The sequence below is a fragment of the Dromiciops gliroides genome, chromosome 1, assembly GCF_019393635.1.
Source record: "Dromiciops gliroides isolate mDroGli1 chromosome 1, mDroGli1.pri, whole genome shotgun sequence".
Taxonomy (NCBI): domain Eukaryota; kingdom Metazoa; phylum Chordata; class Mammalia; order Microbiotheria; family Microbiotheriidae; genus Dromiciops; species Dromiciops gliroides.
This window is the reverse complement of record NC_057861.1, coordinates 521,351,183-521,369,808: the sequence shown is the minus strand read 5'-3', so window position 1 is coordinate 521,369,808 and position 18,626 is coordinate 521,351,183. Positions and strand designations below refer to the sequence as shown.

Here is an 18,626-nt window from a genome sequence, read left to right as displayed (position 1 = left end):
TATCTCTTCATTACCAAGTGCCTTTAATACAAAGACTGAATCATTTTGTTCTTTGTATTCCCCATAGTGCCCAACAAGCCTGCTCTTTAAAAAAAAAATTAAATTTTATTTTTTCTAGTAAGCTTTTATTTTTTTCTCCCACCTTTTCTCCTCACTGAAAAAGAAAAGAAAAACCAAAGACTTGTAAGAAATGAGAATAGTCAAGACAAACAAATCACCCTATTGACCATATCAAAATATATGTATCTTCTCCTGCATCTCTGGTCAGTACATGGGTAGCATTCTTCATCATTGGTGCTCTGAAATCATGATTACATTGATCAAAGTCTTTAATTGCACGTGGTAGATGCTTGAGCATTTTTTTTTTTTTTTGGTGAGGCAGTTGGGGTTAAGTGACTTGCCCAGGGTCACACAGCTAGTAATTGTTAAGTGTCTGAGGCCGGATTTGAACTCAGGTCCTCCTGAATCCAGGGCCAGTGCTCTATCCACTGCGCCACCTAGATGCCCTGCCATGGTAGACTCTTTTTTTTTTTTGTTTTTTGTTTTTTGTTTTTTTAGTGAGGCAATTGGGGTTAAGTGACTTGCCCAGAGTCACACAGCTAGTAAGTGTTAAGTGTCCGAGGCCGGATTTGAACTCAGGTAGTCCTGAATCCAGGGCCGGTGCTCTATCCACTGCGCCACCTAGCTGCCCCTCATGGTAGACTCTTAATAGGTATTTACTGATAGTTAATAAGGTGACTGTATTAATTTCCCCTTTCCACAAGAGTCATATGGTAATGTCTCATTGTGCTATGGAAATGAGCCTGAGTTCTCAAGGCAGTGCCCAATCTCTGTTAATTTCTTTCAAGATAGAAAGGCTTTGAGTTATGGGCACAGTGACAAACTTGTCTGCTTTTTGGATACAAGCCTCATTAAATAAGAAGCTCATTATTAAAAACTTGGAGTTTTTAAATTAAAAAAAATTTTTTTGCTACATCAACCAGTGAAATACTTAAAAATGCAAAATGCTTCTCTGTCCCACATATCTCTTTTAAGCTTTGTAGTGACAGTGGTTGAGTGTTGGCAAAGTGGGGCAGAGGTAACTAAGAATCACATAGGTCTTAGACCATTTGCAAACATTAACTTAACTGTCTAGTTATTGTGAGTTTTTCACCAACAACTAGTGAGTTGATACTTTACTGGAGAAGTGAACCATATCTAGATAGATAGTTTTTACTATAAATGAAACTGGAATTTATCAGGAAGTTGCAGCTCCATAGAAGGGTGGATGGCATATTTTTCTTAGGCAAACAAATTAAGAAATGGAAAGAGCTGGTTTCTTTTTTTTTATTTTTATTTTTTTTATTTTTAGTGAGGCAATTGGGGTTAAGTGACTTGCCCAGGGTCACACAGCTAGTAAGTGTTAAGTGTCTGAGGCCGGATTTGAACTCAGGTACTCCTGACTCCAGGGCCGGTGCTCTATCCACTGTACCACCTAGCTGCCCCCAGCTGGTTTCTTTTTTCTTTTTTTTCTTCCTTCCTTCCTTCCTTCCTTCCTTCCTTCCTTCCTTCCTTCCTTCCTTCCTTCCTTCCTTCCTTCCTTCCTTCCTTCCTTCCTTCCTTCCTTCCTTCCTTCCTTCCTTTCTTTCTTTCTTCTTCTTCTTTTTTTTTTTTGCATGGCAGTGAGGGTTAAGTGACTTGCCCAAGGTCACACAGCTAGTAAGTGCCAAGTGTCTGAGGCTGGATTTGAAATCAGGTCCTCCTGAATCCAGGGCCAGTGCTTTATCCACTGTGCCACCTACATGCCCCAGAAAGAGCTGCATTCAAAGGGAACATTGATCACAATGAGTTTAAGCCAATATACTACAGTCATGATAATTGCAGATTAAATGCCAGCATTTGTTACAGAAGATGAAGAAATAGAGAGATTCTATGCAAAGGCTGACAGGGTGCTCTGTGAACCCTGGAACACCAAAATCTTGGACTTAAGTTATAGTAACCCCTAAAACAATAGAAAGACCCAAAGTGAGTTAAGTAGGCTACTGAAGAGTCCCAATAATGTCTTATTTACAAGAAGTGTTATAAAAGCAATGAAGGACATAGATGGTCTAAAAAGGAGTTAAGCTATAAATGATGTAAGAGTGGAATTCAATAGTCTAGGGGCTGTATTTGTGCCACTTGGAACCTGAGGAAGGTTTCTCAAATGTTGGATGGATATTCTGTCAAGGCTTTGTAGAAGGACTGGGACAGGAACCATATCACATTATGCTCTGTGAAGGGGGTTATGTTCTGCCCCAGTGGATGGGGAATATGTGTATGCTAATGAGTTTAGCTGGCTCATAAGATTTAGTTCCAGTAGAAACCTAAGAAATACAACCAGGTCCTGATTAGTGTGAAGAACTGAAATCCTTGAAGCGGTTGTATTTATTTGAATTTATACTATGTTAAGGGCTAAAATTCTAGCTAAACTGTCTAAAATATCTAATGAGTGGTTGCCAATAAATTATAAGCTTTAGCAAGAGTTAGACTTTTAAGCATTTATTAAGGAGAATAAGAATTTGGTAAAGAGAGAGAGAAAGGCCTAGATTCCTATCTGTTAAAGGGAGAGCACATTTCTAGCTCCGCTCTCCACCAGAATCCAAAGGAAAGAGAGTGAGACCGAGCGCCAGTCTCTTCGTTCCTCCTCCCACTAGCCAGCGTCACTTCCTGACGCCAAAGAAAAGACTCCTGGTCTTGCCCTCAAAGACCTTCGCTTCATGGGCAGAACTCTTCTACAGTAAGTCTCTAGCAGGTGGCGTCATTCCAATCGTTACAACTATTTGAAGTTATAATTATGCAAAATATGGTAATTGGTTCTAGATCTATATAAATATGCAGTGTGAATTTGAATAATGTGTCCACTTGGGGGGGGTCTTTATCCCCACTATTCGGAACCTAATTGCAGCCTAACAGTTCAATCACTTTATTTTACAAATGAAGACAGTGAAGCCCAGAGAAGTTATGACTGTTCTAAGATCATATAGGTAATAAATAGTAGACCCAATATTCAAACCCAGGCTCCTGACTCCAAATCCAGAGTTCTCTCCATTATACTATGTTGCCTTTATTCATCTAAATGATCTGAGTGTTAATTTCCTCAGTTTTACTCCCATTTCCTGACATTCTTTCAAGTTACCTACCGACTTCCTTTGTGCTTACTTTCTATTCACTTAATTTTTTTCTTACTCACTTTCATTTCATTGAAGGAACCTGTTTTGACATAATATAGACCATTATTTTAGTATATCAAAATATTTTTATGACATCTGGGTGCTGCCAGGGACAAAGAACAGGGCATAATTGCCACTGCTATTAACCATTCATTTTCTCTAAGTCATGTATAGCATCTATGTTTCTAGCCTAGTTGGGAACAAGGTAGCTGTGTACAGAGATTTCCCCTTCTCCTATTTTTTGCTTTTTTTTTTTTTGTATCCCCAGAACTTAGCACAGTGCCAGGCACAGAGAAGGCACTTGATAAATGCTGGTTGAATAACTCCTACCTCATCCATCCCAATTTCAAATTTGTGCCCAAATGATTTTCTGTTCTTTTTTTTGTTTGTTTGTTTGTTTTTGGTGAGGCAATTGTGCCCAGGGTCACGCAGCTAGTGTTAAGTGTCTGAGGCTGGATTTGAACTCAGATCCTCCTGAGTCCAGGGCTGGTGCTCTATCCACTGTGCCACCTAGCTGCCCCATGATTTCCTGTTCTAAACCTCCAACCTACATGCACAAGAATAATATTTTAAATTTGAGTTCAATTAGTAAAATGCCATTATGAGACCATTGAAAACACTCTTTGACTCTTTCCAGTTTTCTGAAAATAGTTCTTATTGCTAATAACGTCTAATCAGAATAGAAGCTAGCTGCAGTAATGCTATGTTGGAAAATAGGGATGCTCCAAAAAGAAGATCAAGAAAGAGGATAACAACCCATATGCAATATAAATCTTTATAACAATATTTTTGTTTTAGCAAATTACTGGAAGCAAAGTGGGTGCCCATCAGTTGGGGAATGGATGATGAATGTGCATGAATGTCCTGTAATATGATTGAGCCATACATAATCAATGAAAGAGACAGATTCAGAAAGGAACTTGAGAGGACTTTTATGAATTGATACAGGGTGAAGTGAATAGAACCAGGACAAGAAGTTAGAAAATGACTACAATATTGTAAAGGAAAACCATCGTGAAAGTCTCTGCCCTCATCAGCCTAATGACCAATCACAACTCAGATATCCACTGATAAATATGCTTGGTAGAGAGGTTATGGACTAAAGAGGTTAAAATAAGGCATCCTTTTTCTGACATAGCCAATATTGGGATTTGTTTTGTGTGACTAGGCTTATTTGTTATAAGGGAAGACTTTTATTTTCTTTGAGTAGGAGGGAGAGAAAGAGTAGTTATAATGATAATTTAAAATGGAAGAAAAGAAAGGAAAAGAATGTCAACGAATCATTAAAAAAAACCAGACAATAGAGAACAGAAGGAAGTTCTGAAGAAGACACAGAGAAGCAGGACAGAATTGGAACTATCCTGTTAAAATTTAAAGACTATATACCTTCTCTTCCCCCTCAGTTATAGTGCAGATTCAAGATTTCATGTGGTTCACTTTTTCTGGTTTTCCTTTTTATGGGGAAATGTCCATGTTTGTTGATATTTGTCAAATTCATAAGAACAAAAAAGAAAATTAAAAAAAGGAGATATGACATTTTGGTGAAAGCTTGATTTTTATATAAATTTTTTAAGCCAAGGAAATTTTAGATATATCAGAACTCATCATTAGGCTCATAGATCTGGAGGTGGAAGAGACCTAGGAGGCCAGCCTGGTTTTATGAATGAGGATACTGAGACTCAGGGTTAATTCAATTTTCCAAGGTAAAAAAAAACCAAAACATTAGAGGCAGGATTTTAACCTAGGGTAACTCTTGTAAGACTGTAAGTTGCAAAAGAGGTGCTGCTGTGTACTGGTAGAAGTCGTTTCCTCCTTCAGGAGTTCCTTATACCAAAGATAACCAACAGGCGTCAAACCTGTTGGTGAGTTAATGGGAGGTCTACTCCACTAGATGTCACACAGGTCTGTTGTTGAGTTAGGGGGATGTCTACTCCGAGTATGGGAAGACTCTCTTAGGTGGAGTGGGCTAATGAGAACAATTTTTTCCAATGGCCATGACGGTGGCTGAAGTAGTTGCTGTGGAGAGCTTAGAGTCTGATCGGGCATCAAACATGCTAGGGCCATCCACTGCATCTTGGGCCATTGCCAGTCATCTTGACTTTTGTCCTGCCATTGGACTTCCATGACTCAGGAAGAGAGAGTGAGGCTGACGACTTTGTGCAGCTCTGCTTCACTTAAATCTGCTTCATGTATAAATCAGGACATCACCTACGATGTCATTGGTTATTTTTGAAAATGAAGGACAAACAACAATACCAAAGAAATGACATACCCATTCTCTGTCTGTAACCCTCTCATTTCAGAGCCAGAGGTTTCCCCTGTACCAGGCAGCATTCCCTCAGGTGCAAAGATCAATGACAAGTATCATTCCCATTTAGATAAAAACAATATTTTAATTTTTTAATCCTACTGGAAAACTCAAAATTGCATTTTGCACTATATGTAATATTTCCCTATGAAAATGCCTTGTGTTTCAAGGTCTTATCCATTTTCCTTCTTTAGTTAGTGTCATGGTTAGAGCTGAATAGGACCTCAGAGATCTGCAGATGAAAGGTATCATCTTTCTCTTTCTTGATGCTTCTTGTTTCCTCTGCACCTCAAAGGCTGGCTCTTTGGAACAAGCCATGATGGATGCTTTAATGATGGATCGGGTGGATTTTGTGAAGCTCTTAATAGAATATGGAGTGAACCTGCACCGTTTTCTCACTATCTCCCGGCTGGAAGACCTCTACAATACAGTGAGTATTGTAACTGATTTCACGTGTCGTAGGATCCAGACACCCTATTCTAGAATCCACAGTTCATACTTCAAAAGATATATAGGAGTTAAATTCAGATAGTTTATTGAAAGATAGACTTTTATAGCTAAGGTAAAAACTGAGCAGAAAGTTCAGTTTTCCACAGTGGTAGCCTTTTTTTATTTACTCATTTTTACTTTGACAAGTGAGCACGAATAAAATATTTGGCCAAGAATAGTGGAGCTCAGCTGTAATCTCTGTTACTTGGAGGATGAAGCTGGTAGATGGCTTGAGCTCAGGAGTATTGAATCGCAATAGGATGAGGCTGGTCTGGTTTCCATTCTGTTTGTCACTGATATGATCATGAGGCCCTGGGAACTGGGGTGCTACTAGGCTAAGGAGAGGGTGAACTGGTCCAACTTGGAAACAGAGCAGATTCACATTAGATTCACATTAGAAGGACCAGGGGCATCATTATATAATAATTTGCTTGGTCCTTTGAGATATTCTTAAATTTCATTTCTTTTTTAAGCTTGCATGATAGTAAGCAATAAGATCAGTCTAAGAGTGGACACTATACTTCTAGCCTAAATGACATAGGAAGACTAAGTCTTAAGAAAGAAAAGGAAAGAAAAGAAATGAAAAGAAAATATATGCAGTATGCTCATTATATTGAAACGAACCATAAGTTGACTTAAAGAAATTTATTACTAATGATATTGGAGCATGTTAGGATCTTGTATTACTTCTATAATGAATATCGTACTACTCCCAACCAGATCTCTTACTTCTTCTCTGCTCACTGGCTTCTGAATAAGCCATGTGTATAGTCCTGCTTCTGAGACTTTCCTTATATTATCATTTTAACTTGGTATACCCATGCCACTCCTTTGAGTTGATTTTAATTCTTCCCTTTTTTCAAAGAGTTGCTTCATCTAAAGTAGATGCAGTAGTAACTGAGCATTGTACTTCCCCACGATGCACACTCATCATGGTCGAAAATGCTGAAATGTCTCCTGGGGTTTTGTTTAAGTGACCATTTTCAGCAAGCACTTTTATGAGGTTGGTTGTGATGGGAGAAAACTTCTCTTTTGCAATTATGTCATTTAGGGTTCTTACCTTAACAGAACGCTTTATATGGGAATTCATAATAGAAGCAATTGTTTTGGGTTCCTTCAAAAGTTTTGTTACTCTGAGTAACTCCTTTTCTACCACGTCCAATTTATTCTTGCTTAGATGCAGCAGAATAAAGAGCAGTAGCATATTGACCTTTTAGACCATATACTTGAATTGGAGGCCTGACGAGTTTGGCAAATGGTCTACCTACTGAAGTAGTGAAGCTGCATACCTGCTGGCCTATCCCAGATGCACTGGGAGCCACCATCTTCTCCTGTGGTCGCTGTAGGTCAAAATAGACAAGCATACTGATTTTTAATTCTTACTTGTCATTACAGAAACAAGGACCAAGCAATGTGCTCTTGCATCATCTTGTTCGTGATGTAAAACAGGTAACCAAATGTTCTCAAAGGCCTGAGAAATGAAGAAATTTTCTAATTATGATGCAAGCTTCACAAGCTTTAGAGCTGGAAAAGATCTTAGAGTTCTGGTCCTATTCACTCATGTTATTTGATTAAGAAACTGAGTTGTGGAGAGAGGTTCAATGCTTGGCCAAGGGCCGAGGTTTAAGCCCTAGGGTTCCTTATTCCAGATCTATTATGCTTTCTACTATAGCATGGTGGCAATCATCAGTAAATATAAAAAGTTGCCTACAGTTTGTGCAAAATATTTTGTATGTGTAGTTCTCATTGTTTTTGAAAGGGACTTTGGAAAAAGGACTTAGAAACAATTGAACTAAATTTGGTTTTGCTCAATTACTTTTTAATATTTGAACCCATTGTTTACTTAATCTTTATTGCTTTTAGGAATATTTAGCACCTATTTCCTTCCTTTGTACCCAGAACTTCTAGTTTTATTTACAACAGCAAATTAGGAGTACCTTTCCAAATATGTAATTATTATCATTCTTTTTTAATAGCTCATTGTTTAATATCCTCCCTCCCCCAGTCTCCTGCACCATTAACATTATATTTCTGAGGTCAAATATGTTGATAGAAATCTTTACTAGATGTTTTTGTGCCCCATGGTGAAAGTAATTTGTAGAGGATTGGAGGTTGGAGAATCACTGGAAAACAGGGGTGTTGTTACTATATATATTTGCTTATGGATGCATTCTTTGTCTCTGTTGCATTGTAATGGTGTTTATTCAATGCTTCCATTAAGTATACTAGGTCTTTGTTACATGAAATACAAGAAAAATGAATAAAGCAGGTGAGTGATGTTTAATACTGTTAGGGGGGAAAACATTATCTTTTGTTCCTAGTACAGAAAGGTAAAAAGAACGTGAGAAAGATCAATGCACATTTTTTATATTCCATTCAGTCAACATGCACCGCAAAAGTAGATTGCCTTATGTTTTATTCAGAATAGGTGGATTTTACTCAGAATTTGTTTATTTCAGTGGTCACACTCAGATCTCCATGTCATTTCCTTCCTATTTTATTGAAGATAACTTGAAAGTGAAGATTTTAAAATTAAGTACTGTCACAGCAAATAAACTGAATCATTCAATATTAGGTTTAGTGATCATGTTTATTAGAAAAACAGATTAATTTCTCAAGTAGTTACTTGGAACATTTGTTGACTGGAATGAATTTTTTCTTATCAGCCAAGTTACCCCTGTTTGTCACAAGTTTATATACCTTATCAAAGGGATTTTCAAGAATTGTAAGCAATTATTTCAGTCTTTTATGATGTTAGAGCTTCTTATAAAGGGCAAGATGTTTATGTAACAGAAAAAGAAAAGGAGTCAAAGATATATTTTTGATAGTTTATTAAAATAATCAGCAACATATAGCTTCAATATGTATTCTAGTATGAAATAAAGGTGTGGCAATTGCAAATTAATTAGCAAGCATTTTTTTTTTTTTTGCAGGGCAATGAGGGTTAAGTGACTTGCCCAGGGTCACACAGCTAGTTAAGTGTCAAGTGTCTGAGGCTGGATTTGAACTCAGGTACTCCTGAATCCAAGGCCAGTGCTTTATCCACTGTGCCACCTAGCTGCCCCCAGCAAGCATTTTTAAAGCATTTACTATGTGCCAGTCATTGTGCCAAATGCTGGGGATACAAAGACAAAAGTGACCATTAAAACAAACTACTGTACTATGAAAAGAGAGGCATAATTGTGTCTGGCCACGTAACAGAAATTGTTGGCATCATCTGATACCATGCAATATGTATGAGTCTGAGCCATTAATTATTTTCTTTCTTTTTTTTCTTTCTTTCTTTTTTTTTTTTTTTGGGTGAGGCAATTGGGGTTAAGTGACTTGCCCAGGGTCACATGGCTAGTAAGTGTTAAGTGTCTGAGGTCGGATTTGAACTCAGGTACTCCTGACTCCAGGGCCAGTGCTCTATCCACTGCACCACCTAGCTGCCCCTGAGCCATTAATTCTGATCAATTGCTAATGGTCTAGTTATTTCAGCCATAGTATTAAGACCTTTACATTAATTTACTTGTAAGTTTGAGACTCTAATATTCTTCTATTTGTTATTACTTGGTATTCCTATGGTACAACAGGGAAGTCTCAAACCCCAATATGCATTAGCTTTTTTGTACTTTCTTTACATTTCTTTATTTCAGACATTTCAGAACATGTATTTATTTACTTTTCTTTTTTGCACTGGGCTAAAGTCTTTAGACATCTCAATTAAAGGGGTCAAGAACCATTGTACAATTGTGACTATCATTCATTCTGTACTCTAAAGAGTACAGATTTTATGTTTGGAGTATAGAGTCCTCTTTGATGGTAGAATCAAGGGACCCTCCAAACAGGCCAACATCTTCATTGTAAATATCACTCGTTATCTTCATGAATTTTTGCCACTTGCTTTCTGTTATGTTTTGCATACTTCCATACAATATTGAGTAATCCTTAACTTCATCACAATGGGTCATCTAACTCTAGTAGTGAATCAAACACCCTCTGCTTTAAAAAAAAAAAAAAAGATTTGTTACTTCAGAGAAGAGAGGACTTCCAAAATAAATGGATATGATTGAATCCTATGGATTATTCTGGATCATTTTTTCACTATTCATTGGAGTCAGAAATCAATTAAAGTTTTCAGAATGATAACTAAACAGGAAAAGCATTGTATTCTATAGTGATCATAAAAATGATTTCCTAGTCTTTTATTTTCAAAAATATTTGTAACTGCTCTTTTTGTAATGGCAACTGTGGGGGGTTCCCATCATTTGAGGAATGGCTAAAGAAATTATGGTATATAAATATAATAGAATGTTATTGTGCTTTGAGAAATAGAAAAGGGGATGAATTTAGAGAAACCTAAGAGCACTTGTGTGCATTGATGCAGGGTGAAATCTGGAGGCAGATACTTGAATTTCATTATTCACAATTGAATCATGATAGTTAAGGCATCCAGAGAAACTTCACTAGGAGTGAATGCATACACACACACACACACACACACACACACACATGTACATGCATACATACATACACATATATTCATACACTTCACTAGGAGAGAATACATACATACACACATACACACATACATATATGTGTGTGTCATTGTCTATCTTAACAAGCAAGCAAATATGTAATTCAATACATATTCAGATTAATTGATCCGTGCACAATCTATCCTAAAGGTGATTGAATATAATGGATTGACTACTGCAGTTCATTTGATTATAATATAGTAGTAGCACAGAGGAAAAAAAATGTCAAGAGTGATGATGTGCTTTAACCTTTGAATTATAGAGCACTCTTCCTTCAGACTACAGAATCACATTGATTGATATTGGATTAGTGATAGAGTCCCTAATTGGTGGAGCATATCGGAGCAGCTACACAAGGAAGAGTTTCAGAGCCCTATACAATAAGCTTCACAGAAAACATAAGGTAATGTCAATGAAGTGAGTCTGAGCAATGTCTCTATCACTGCCCATAAATAAGATCAATGGCTTTGGAGGTCTTTGAGTCCAACCTGCTCATTGTATAGGTGAAGACACTGAGGTCTGACCAAGGAAGTTAAGTGATTTCCTGAAGTGTTGTAAAAGGTCATGTCGGAAGTGGGTTATGAGCTGAGTCCTTTGGATTCCAGGATCCATACTTTTTCCATTATACCATATGGCTTCTTTGTGTTGAAAATTCTTCTGACTGATCTTTCAATTCTTCCACCTTCTTGATTTTGGTGACTTCTGTCTCCACTTTATCTCATCAATCTACAGGGGTGGTTATCATCCAGAACTCTTCCACTTCCCAGATTACCAACTCTGAAATCCCCTTTCTTAACACAATCTGTTCTTACCCCATTGCCTCACTACTCCAGAAAGCAAACTTCATCTTCATTTGACTTTTATTTCCAGTATCCCTTCTAGTTCTCCTGGTTCCTGACTTCACTTCCCTCCTCACACTTTCTCCTAGAGTAAGAAATTTCGATAATACAAAGTCCTCCTCTCTTCAATCTCTGGCCCTCCGGCTACCCGTATTTCTATTGTTGCTATTTGGTTGTTTCAGTCATGTCTGATCCTTCATGACCCCATTTGGAGTTTTCTTGGAAAAGATACTGGAGTGGTTTGTGGTATTTTCTTTTCCAGCTCATTTTATAGATGAAGAACTGAGGCAAACGGGGTTAAGTGACTTGCTCAGGGTCACAGAGCTAGTAAGTGTCTGAGATCAGATTTGAACTCAGCTCTTTCTGACTCCCAGTGCTCTATCCACTGTACCGCTTCAAATATAGGTCATTGCCAAAGTATCATTGCCAGTCTGTCAAGGAATATTGCTTGATGTACTTCTGCTAGACGTATTACATTTAACCTTAATGGGGCCTTCACTGCTGAATGAAATTTGAAAAATTTATCTCTTAGTACCTTTCACATCTCCCCATAACAGTTATTCAGAACCTTCTCCTTACTCCTTGAAGCCCCCAGTTCCTCCTTGCTTTTTCCACAGATGCTCTTATGTCTTGCTTTAATAAGAAAATTGAAGCTGTCTGTTATAAGATCTCCCTCCTCGTTTCCCTCCCTTCATACCCCTCAATGTCTTCATCTATCCTTTTTCAGTCTCCATTCATCTGGTCTCAGAAGATTAGATGGTTTTCCACTTTGCCAAGGCTAACCCCCTCCCTCATTCCCTTTATCTCATCTTCTCTCATCTCCTTTGGAAGTGCCTCATTAACCATTCCCCTCAATTCTTTTCTTCCTGTCTTTGCTTCTCTTTCTCCTTCTCTGTCTGCCTGTCTTTCTTTGTGTCTTGCTCTTTCATCTGGCTCCTTCCCCTATGTTTATTAGCACACACGAGTCTCTCTATACTAAAAACATGCTTCTCTTGATTCGTCCCAAGCTGCCATTCTGTTTCTCTCCCTCCCTTTCACCATTAAACTTCCAGGAGAAGTATTATACACTATTGCCACTTCCACTTGACTCACACCTTCACAACCTCCACTGCAGTCATTAAAAGAAAACAAAATAAAGCTATTACCTTGGGTTCACTAGTAGCAGTATTCTGGAATAAAGATAACTTTGGTCATGGTGTGAGCCTTAGGGGAATTAGCCTTGTAGGATCTTTCCAGCTCATTAAGGGATAGAGATTGGCAGAGGAAAATGATGGTTGATATATATTCATATTCATGCCTATGCCTTCCAGGGCAAGTTCACCTATGTCTCTGTTCTAGAAATTGAGGATCTAGTCAGGACTGGAACTGAGACATGGCTGTACTTATTGCCATGGCTAAACTTAACTACAACTCTAAGAGTCAGGGAATAATAAAGGCTGGAAAAAAGCCCTAGAGATCATCGAATTCAAATTCCTCATTTTATACATTGATAACCTAAGGCCAAGAAAGGGGAAGAGACTTCCTTAAGGTCACATTGGAAAGACCAGAGTTAGGACTAGATCCAGATTTTCCTTCAAGGATCTTGGATCCTGTCTATTACTAATAAATTGGGATTATGATAATGCTCCTAATAGGTTATATTTTGGTGCCCCAATTGGCTTAAAGGGTCCCATGAGAACAGGGTATCATGGATTTGGGTTGGGAAGCACTTTAGAATTCATTGAGTCTAATCCCTTCAGTTAAAAGATGAGAAACTGAAGCCCCCCCAAATTAAAAAACTTACGCAGTGTCCCACAATAGCAGGTATGACAGAAAGGCTCAGAACTTGAGTCACTTAGCCTCACTGGGCTTCAGTTTTCTTACTTGTGAAATGAGGGTATTGGACTCACTGGCTTCCAGTTTTAGATCTGTGATACTAAGACATTTTACTGAGTACTCTTTATGCTATACTGTGCTATAGTTCACTGGAGTTGCTCATGTTAAATTTATCATGCAATGAATGTAGATTTCAATGGATAATACAAGCATGTAAGTACTGAAGTGTGCAAGATTCATTATATTATCCTTTTCTTCCTTGATCCATAATACTGTGTGTCTAATTAAAAAAATTAGAAAGTATAAACCTTTATGAAAATAAACAAAATAGGCAAGTGGTAAATGATTTAGAATGCTAGATATTTTCATTATGTAGACTTTTATTTTTTAAAAAAATTTTTTCAAAGACCTCAAGCCCTTGCATATGGAAGCTGAAAGATGTTGCCATAGGGTCCTTGCACCTGAATTTCCATGTGGATGCTGTATAACCCCTGGAGGAATACCAGTAACATTCTGACTTAACCTTGGAGCTGCTTGTGTACAGGATTTTTCTCTTATCACAATTCTGAATCTTGATTACATTTTCGGAAGTTGTTCCAACTATGGAACTCCCATTGATGTTAATGTGAATTTCCACATAGAGAGTAGGCATAGAATATGTAAGAGGGCATGGGAGTGGAATAATTTGCAGAGATTTAAAAAAAAAAGAACATTGTGCTTTCTTAAGAAGTAGATAATGTTTCGTTCTGTCAGGTACATTTAGCTCTGGGGAAATTTAATATTAATCAAGGATGAGAAAGTGAGCTAGTCACTGTTTTGTAGCATAGAACTTCATCTAGGTGGTGTTCAATTTCTAAGGTAATCCAGAAATGAAATTCTGATTGTCAACAATTTCATCTCTACCCCTTCCTTGTTTTGTCTTTTCAAACAACAACAACAACAACAACAACAACAATGACCACCAATAATTAGAGAGTGACTGGCTTTGTTCAGAGCTTTTCTCATCCTGCCCTTCACCGGATCAGTCATTCAGGAAGCCTGGGTGGATCTGCTGAAAATACTTTGCATTCCCAGTTCATTAGAACAGCACAACCTTACAAATTCAAGGTATGATCTTTAAAAATATATGTATTTATATCGTTTATTTTTATGTCACCTACATTTCTTATTAAATCCCTGCCTTGTCTCTTCCCAAAGCACCATCTTGTGTAATTAAGAAAGATTTTTCAGAAAGTTCTACAAGGGGGCAGCTAGGTGATGCAGTGAATAAAACTCCAACCCTGGATTCAGGAGGACCTGAGTTCAAATCTAGCCTCAGACACTTGAAAATTACTAGCTGTGTGATCCTGGGCAAGTCACTTAACTCTCATTGCCCCACAAAAAAAGAACTCAACCCCCCTCCCCCAACAACAACAATTAAAAAAAGTTCTACAGAACTAATCAGTCCTAAAGCAATTATTAAGGACTTGCTATGTGCCAGGCACTGTGGTAAGAGCTGGGGATTCAAAGGCTGAAACACAGGCCCTTCCTTCAAGGAGCTTACATTATAATGAGGGTGACAACATGAAAACAACTATCAACATATATCTGTATCTTTATATTTCTAAATCTATAGTAGATGTCAGTTAAACTCAGAAGGAAGGAATTTTTAGTCAGGGGATGGAAGAGAGAGAGGGAAAGGCCTCCTGCAGAAGGTGGGATTTGAAATGATTCTTGAAAGAAGCTAGGGAATCCAGCAGACAAAGAGTATTCCAGGTATGGGGTACAGTCAAGGAAAAAGTATTATGCCAGGAACATCAAGAGAGCAGGTGTTGCTGGATTGAAAAGTAGGTAGGAGGGAGTGAGATATAAAAAGACTGGAAAAATAGGAAGGGTTGAGGTTTTGAAGCATATGTTTTTTGCTCACACTCAAAATTTTGTTAAGGAAATTCTAAATTGAAAAAAAAAATCCGAGCAAAGATGGTGGAGGAAAGGCAGTGAGCTCTCGAACTCATGACACGATTGCTCCAAAAAACATCCAAATAGTGCCATAGGACAATTTCTGGAGCAGCAAAACCCACAGAAGAATGTGTTGAAATCATCTTTTAACCAAGAACAGCTTGGAAGGTCAGAAGGAGGGTGCTGCTATGCTGAGACAGGAGTAGAGCCCAACTCCACAGTCACCCTGACATAGATCCAGTCCCTGGAAGGCCTCTCCAGAGAAAGAGACTCCCCAGAGCCTCTGAATCAACTGCAGTGCCAGTGTCGTCTGGAACTAAGCTCACAGTCCGGTGAGAGGGCTGAGCCCTTGGCAGGGGGTAGATTACAGGGGTCTATGCTGGTGCTAAGGCACAACTTGGGTTTTTCACCCTTTTTGGGAATGAGGAGGTAGGCTTGAGTAGCAGTGGCCCAGGTAGGGGAGGGGCACAAGCTTGTCAGAGCTGACAACCACAACACACAAAGTTGGTTGATTAGCAAGTTGGTCTAGGGTCATCTACGAACCAGGGAACAGGCCAGGTGACTGAAGAACCTGATCCTCTTTAAATCATACCACCTGGGACTTCTTAAGCTTGGGATACTGCAGCCTGGAAACAGTGCCCTACTTTAAGGAGCTAAAAGTCAAGTAAAAGAAAGGCAAGATGAGCAGACAGAGAAGGGTGAGGACCATAAAAAGTTTCTTCAGTAACAAGGAAGACCAAGGGGCACCCTCAGAGGAAGATGTCAACATCAGGGCCCCTATATCTAAAGCTTCCAAGAAAAATACGAATTGGTCTCAGGCCATAGAGGTGCTCAAAAAGGACTTGGAAGATAAAGTTAGAGAGGTAGAGGAAAAAATGGAAAGAGAAATGAGGGTGATGCAGGAAAGACATGAGAAAAAAGTCAACAGCTTGAAAAGTCAAATTGGCCAAATGGAAAAGGAGGTACAAAAGCTCTCTGATGAAAATAATTGCCTAAGAATGAGGATTGAACAAATGGAAGCCAGTGACTTTATGAGAAACCAAGACACAATAAAGCAAATCCAAATGAATAAAAAAATAGAGGGCAATGTGAAATATCTTCTGGGAAAAACTGCTGACCTGGAAAATAGGTCCAGGAGAGATAATTTGAAAATTATTGCTCTACCTGAAAACCATGATCAAGGAAAGAGCTTAGACATCATTTCCCAAGATATCCTCAGGGAAAATTGCCCTGAAATTCTAGAAAAAGCAGCTAAAATAGAAATTGAAAGAATCCACCAATCACCTCCAGAAAGAGATCCCAAAAGGAAAACTCCTAGGAATATTATAGCCAAATTCCAGAGCTCTCAGGTCAAGGAGAAAATATTGCAAGCTGCCAAAAAGAAAGAATTCAAATACTGTGGAGCCCCAGTCAGGATAGCACAAGATCTAGCAGCTTCTACATTAAAGGACCAGAGGGCATGCAATATGATATTCCAGAGGGCAAAGGAAATGGGATTACAACTAAGAATCACCTACCCAGCAAAACTCTGCATAATCTTTCAGTGGAAAAAATGGGACTTTAGTGAAAAAGAAGACTTTCAGATATTTGTGGTGAAAAGACCTGAACCAAGTGACAAATTTGACTTTCAAATACAAGACCCTAAAGAACCATAAAAAATTGGAGCTGGGGGACATACTTGGGGTCATACAGTGGGTGACTGTCTTGTGTCTGAGGCTGGGGTTTGGCTGGGATCCCCCTGGATCCAGGGGTGATGCTTTGTCCACTGTGTCATCTAGCTAGGGGATGACATCTTTAGGGTTAAATTGAGGGGTGACTGGAATGCACCAGGGGAGGGAGAAGGGTGTAGGTAGCATGGGGGTAAAATCCCACATGAAAGAAACAGGAAAGGGTTTATGGAGTGGAGGAAGAGATGGGGGAGGAGCAGGGCAATAAATGAATTTTACACTCATCAGAATAGGCTCAAAGACAAAAGGGAAAAAAAGCAACGTGAAAGTCTTATTCTCCTCATCTTGTATTAATGTTAGTGACAAAATGCACAGAGGAGCTAATGATCATTATTAGACTGGATTCTGAAATTGCATTCTATTATTATTAATGAGCTAGATTAGCATTTTCCCATTCAAAGGAATTTTAGGAGCTAGGGAGGGATGTAAAAATGATGAAGCAGAAGTGGATTATTTGTTTTTAAAGAAAATCATTCTATTAGATCAGAGTTGCCTCAAGGAGGGATTAACACACACACACACACCCAATTGGGTGGAGTAATCTATTTAATCTGGGCAGTAAATGAGCCTAACACTCTTCAAAATAGGCTCAAAGACCTCAATCTCATTAGAATTGGCTCAAGGAGTGAATAATGTACACACTCAATTGGGTGGAGTAATATCTCTAACCCTGCAGGAAAATGGGGGGGGAAGGGGATAAAGAGAGGAGGGCAAATTGGGGGAGGGGACAGACAGAAGCAAATCCCCCTTGAAGAGGGATAGGGTGAAAGAAGATAGATAATAGAGTAAATATCATGGGGGGAAATTCACTTTTTGCCAAATGATACCATTTTTGGATTTAGAGTAGAAAGAAGTTAGGTATGTTCACAAGTTTCCATGTAAATGTGATATATCTAAAATGCAAGTGACTCTCCTTCTCAACAAACTCCAGTCATTCCCTCTTGCCTCTAGAATTACAGAAGCTAGAATCTTGCCTCTAGACTCCTTTGTTTGGCATTTAGAGCCCTTTTCAATCTGGCTTCAGCCTGTCTTTCCAGATGATATTACATGTCTCTCCCTTTCCTGGCTTCAAGTGCTTTATGATGATGCAGCCAAATGGGCTTCCTTGATGCCCTAACTCGTGACATTTCATTTCTCTTTTCTTTTTTTCATAATAAACATTTTTCTTTAAAGTTTTGAGTTCCAAATTCTATCCTTCCTTCCCTCCCTTCCCTCCCTCCCTGAGGAAGTAAATAATCAGATATATCTTATACATGTGCAATTATGTAAAACATTACCATATTGGTCATTTTGTACAAGAAAACTCGAATAAAAGAAAAAATAAAGTGAACAATAGTATGCTTTTGTCTGTGTCAAGTCAATATCAGTTCTTTCTTTTGAGGTGGATAAATGACATTTCACTTCTTATCTTGGTACCTTTGGACTCTCTCCTTAAAACTCTGCCTCTTCTAATCCCCATTTTTCCTCTAAGTTTAGCTTAATTGTCATCTAAATGAGGCCTTTCTTAATCCTCCCAGCAATCTGGGCTTCCACATATACCCCAATCACATCATATTTATTTAATGAATATTTTGTATCTACATATCATCTTCCTGATAGAAAGTAACAGCCCTGAATTCAAGGAATGCTTTATTTTGGGGTTTGTTCCTCCAGAATCTAGCACATTCTTGGCACATAGCAAGCACTTAAATGCTTATGGATTGATTGGTTAATTGACACACAATTCAGAAACTATATTGTGCCTTTCTCCTTATTTTAACAATAAGTCTTTTTGGTGACCATAGAAACATAATCTTACATAT

At 38.3% G+C, this 18,626-nt stretch overlaps 1 protein-coding gene and 1 pseudogene across 1 annotated transcript in view; one reads left to right on the top strand and one right to left on the bottom strand.

Moving 5' to 3' along the window:
* Positions 1 to 18,626, top strand: part of TRPM6 (transient receptor potential cation channel subfamily M member 6) — a 253,994-nt gene that overhangs the window by 129,533 nt on the left and 105,835 nt on the right. Inside the window, exons 12-15 of the mRNA XM_043976597.1 lie at positions 5,792 to 5,926; positions 7,381 to 7,434; positions 10,768 to 10,908; positions 14,132 to 14,266. Of these exons, the coding sequence (XP_043832532.1) occupies positions 5,792 to 5,926; positions 7,381 to 7,434; positions 10,768 to 10,908; positions 14,132 to 14,266 (465 nt within the window). The remainder of the gene's footprint in view (positions 1 to 5,791; positions 5,927 to 7,380; positions 7,435 to 10,767; positions 10,909 to 14,131; positions 14,267 to 18,626) is intronic.
* On the bottom strand, positions 6,845 to 7,340 carry LOC122735228 (annotated as a pseudogene).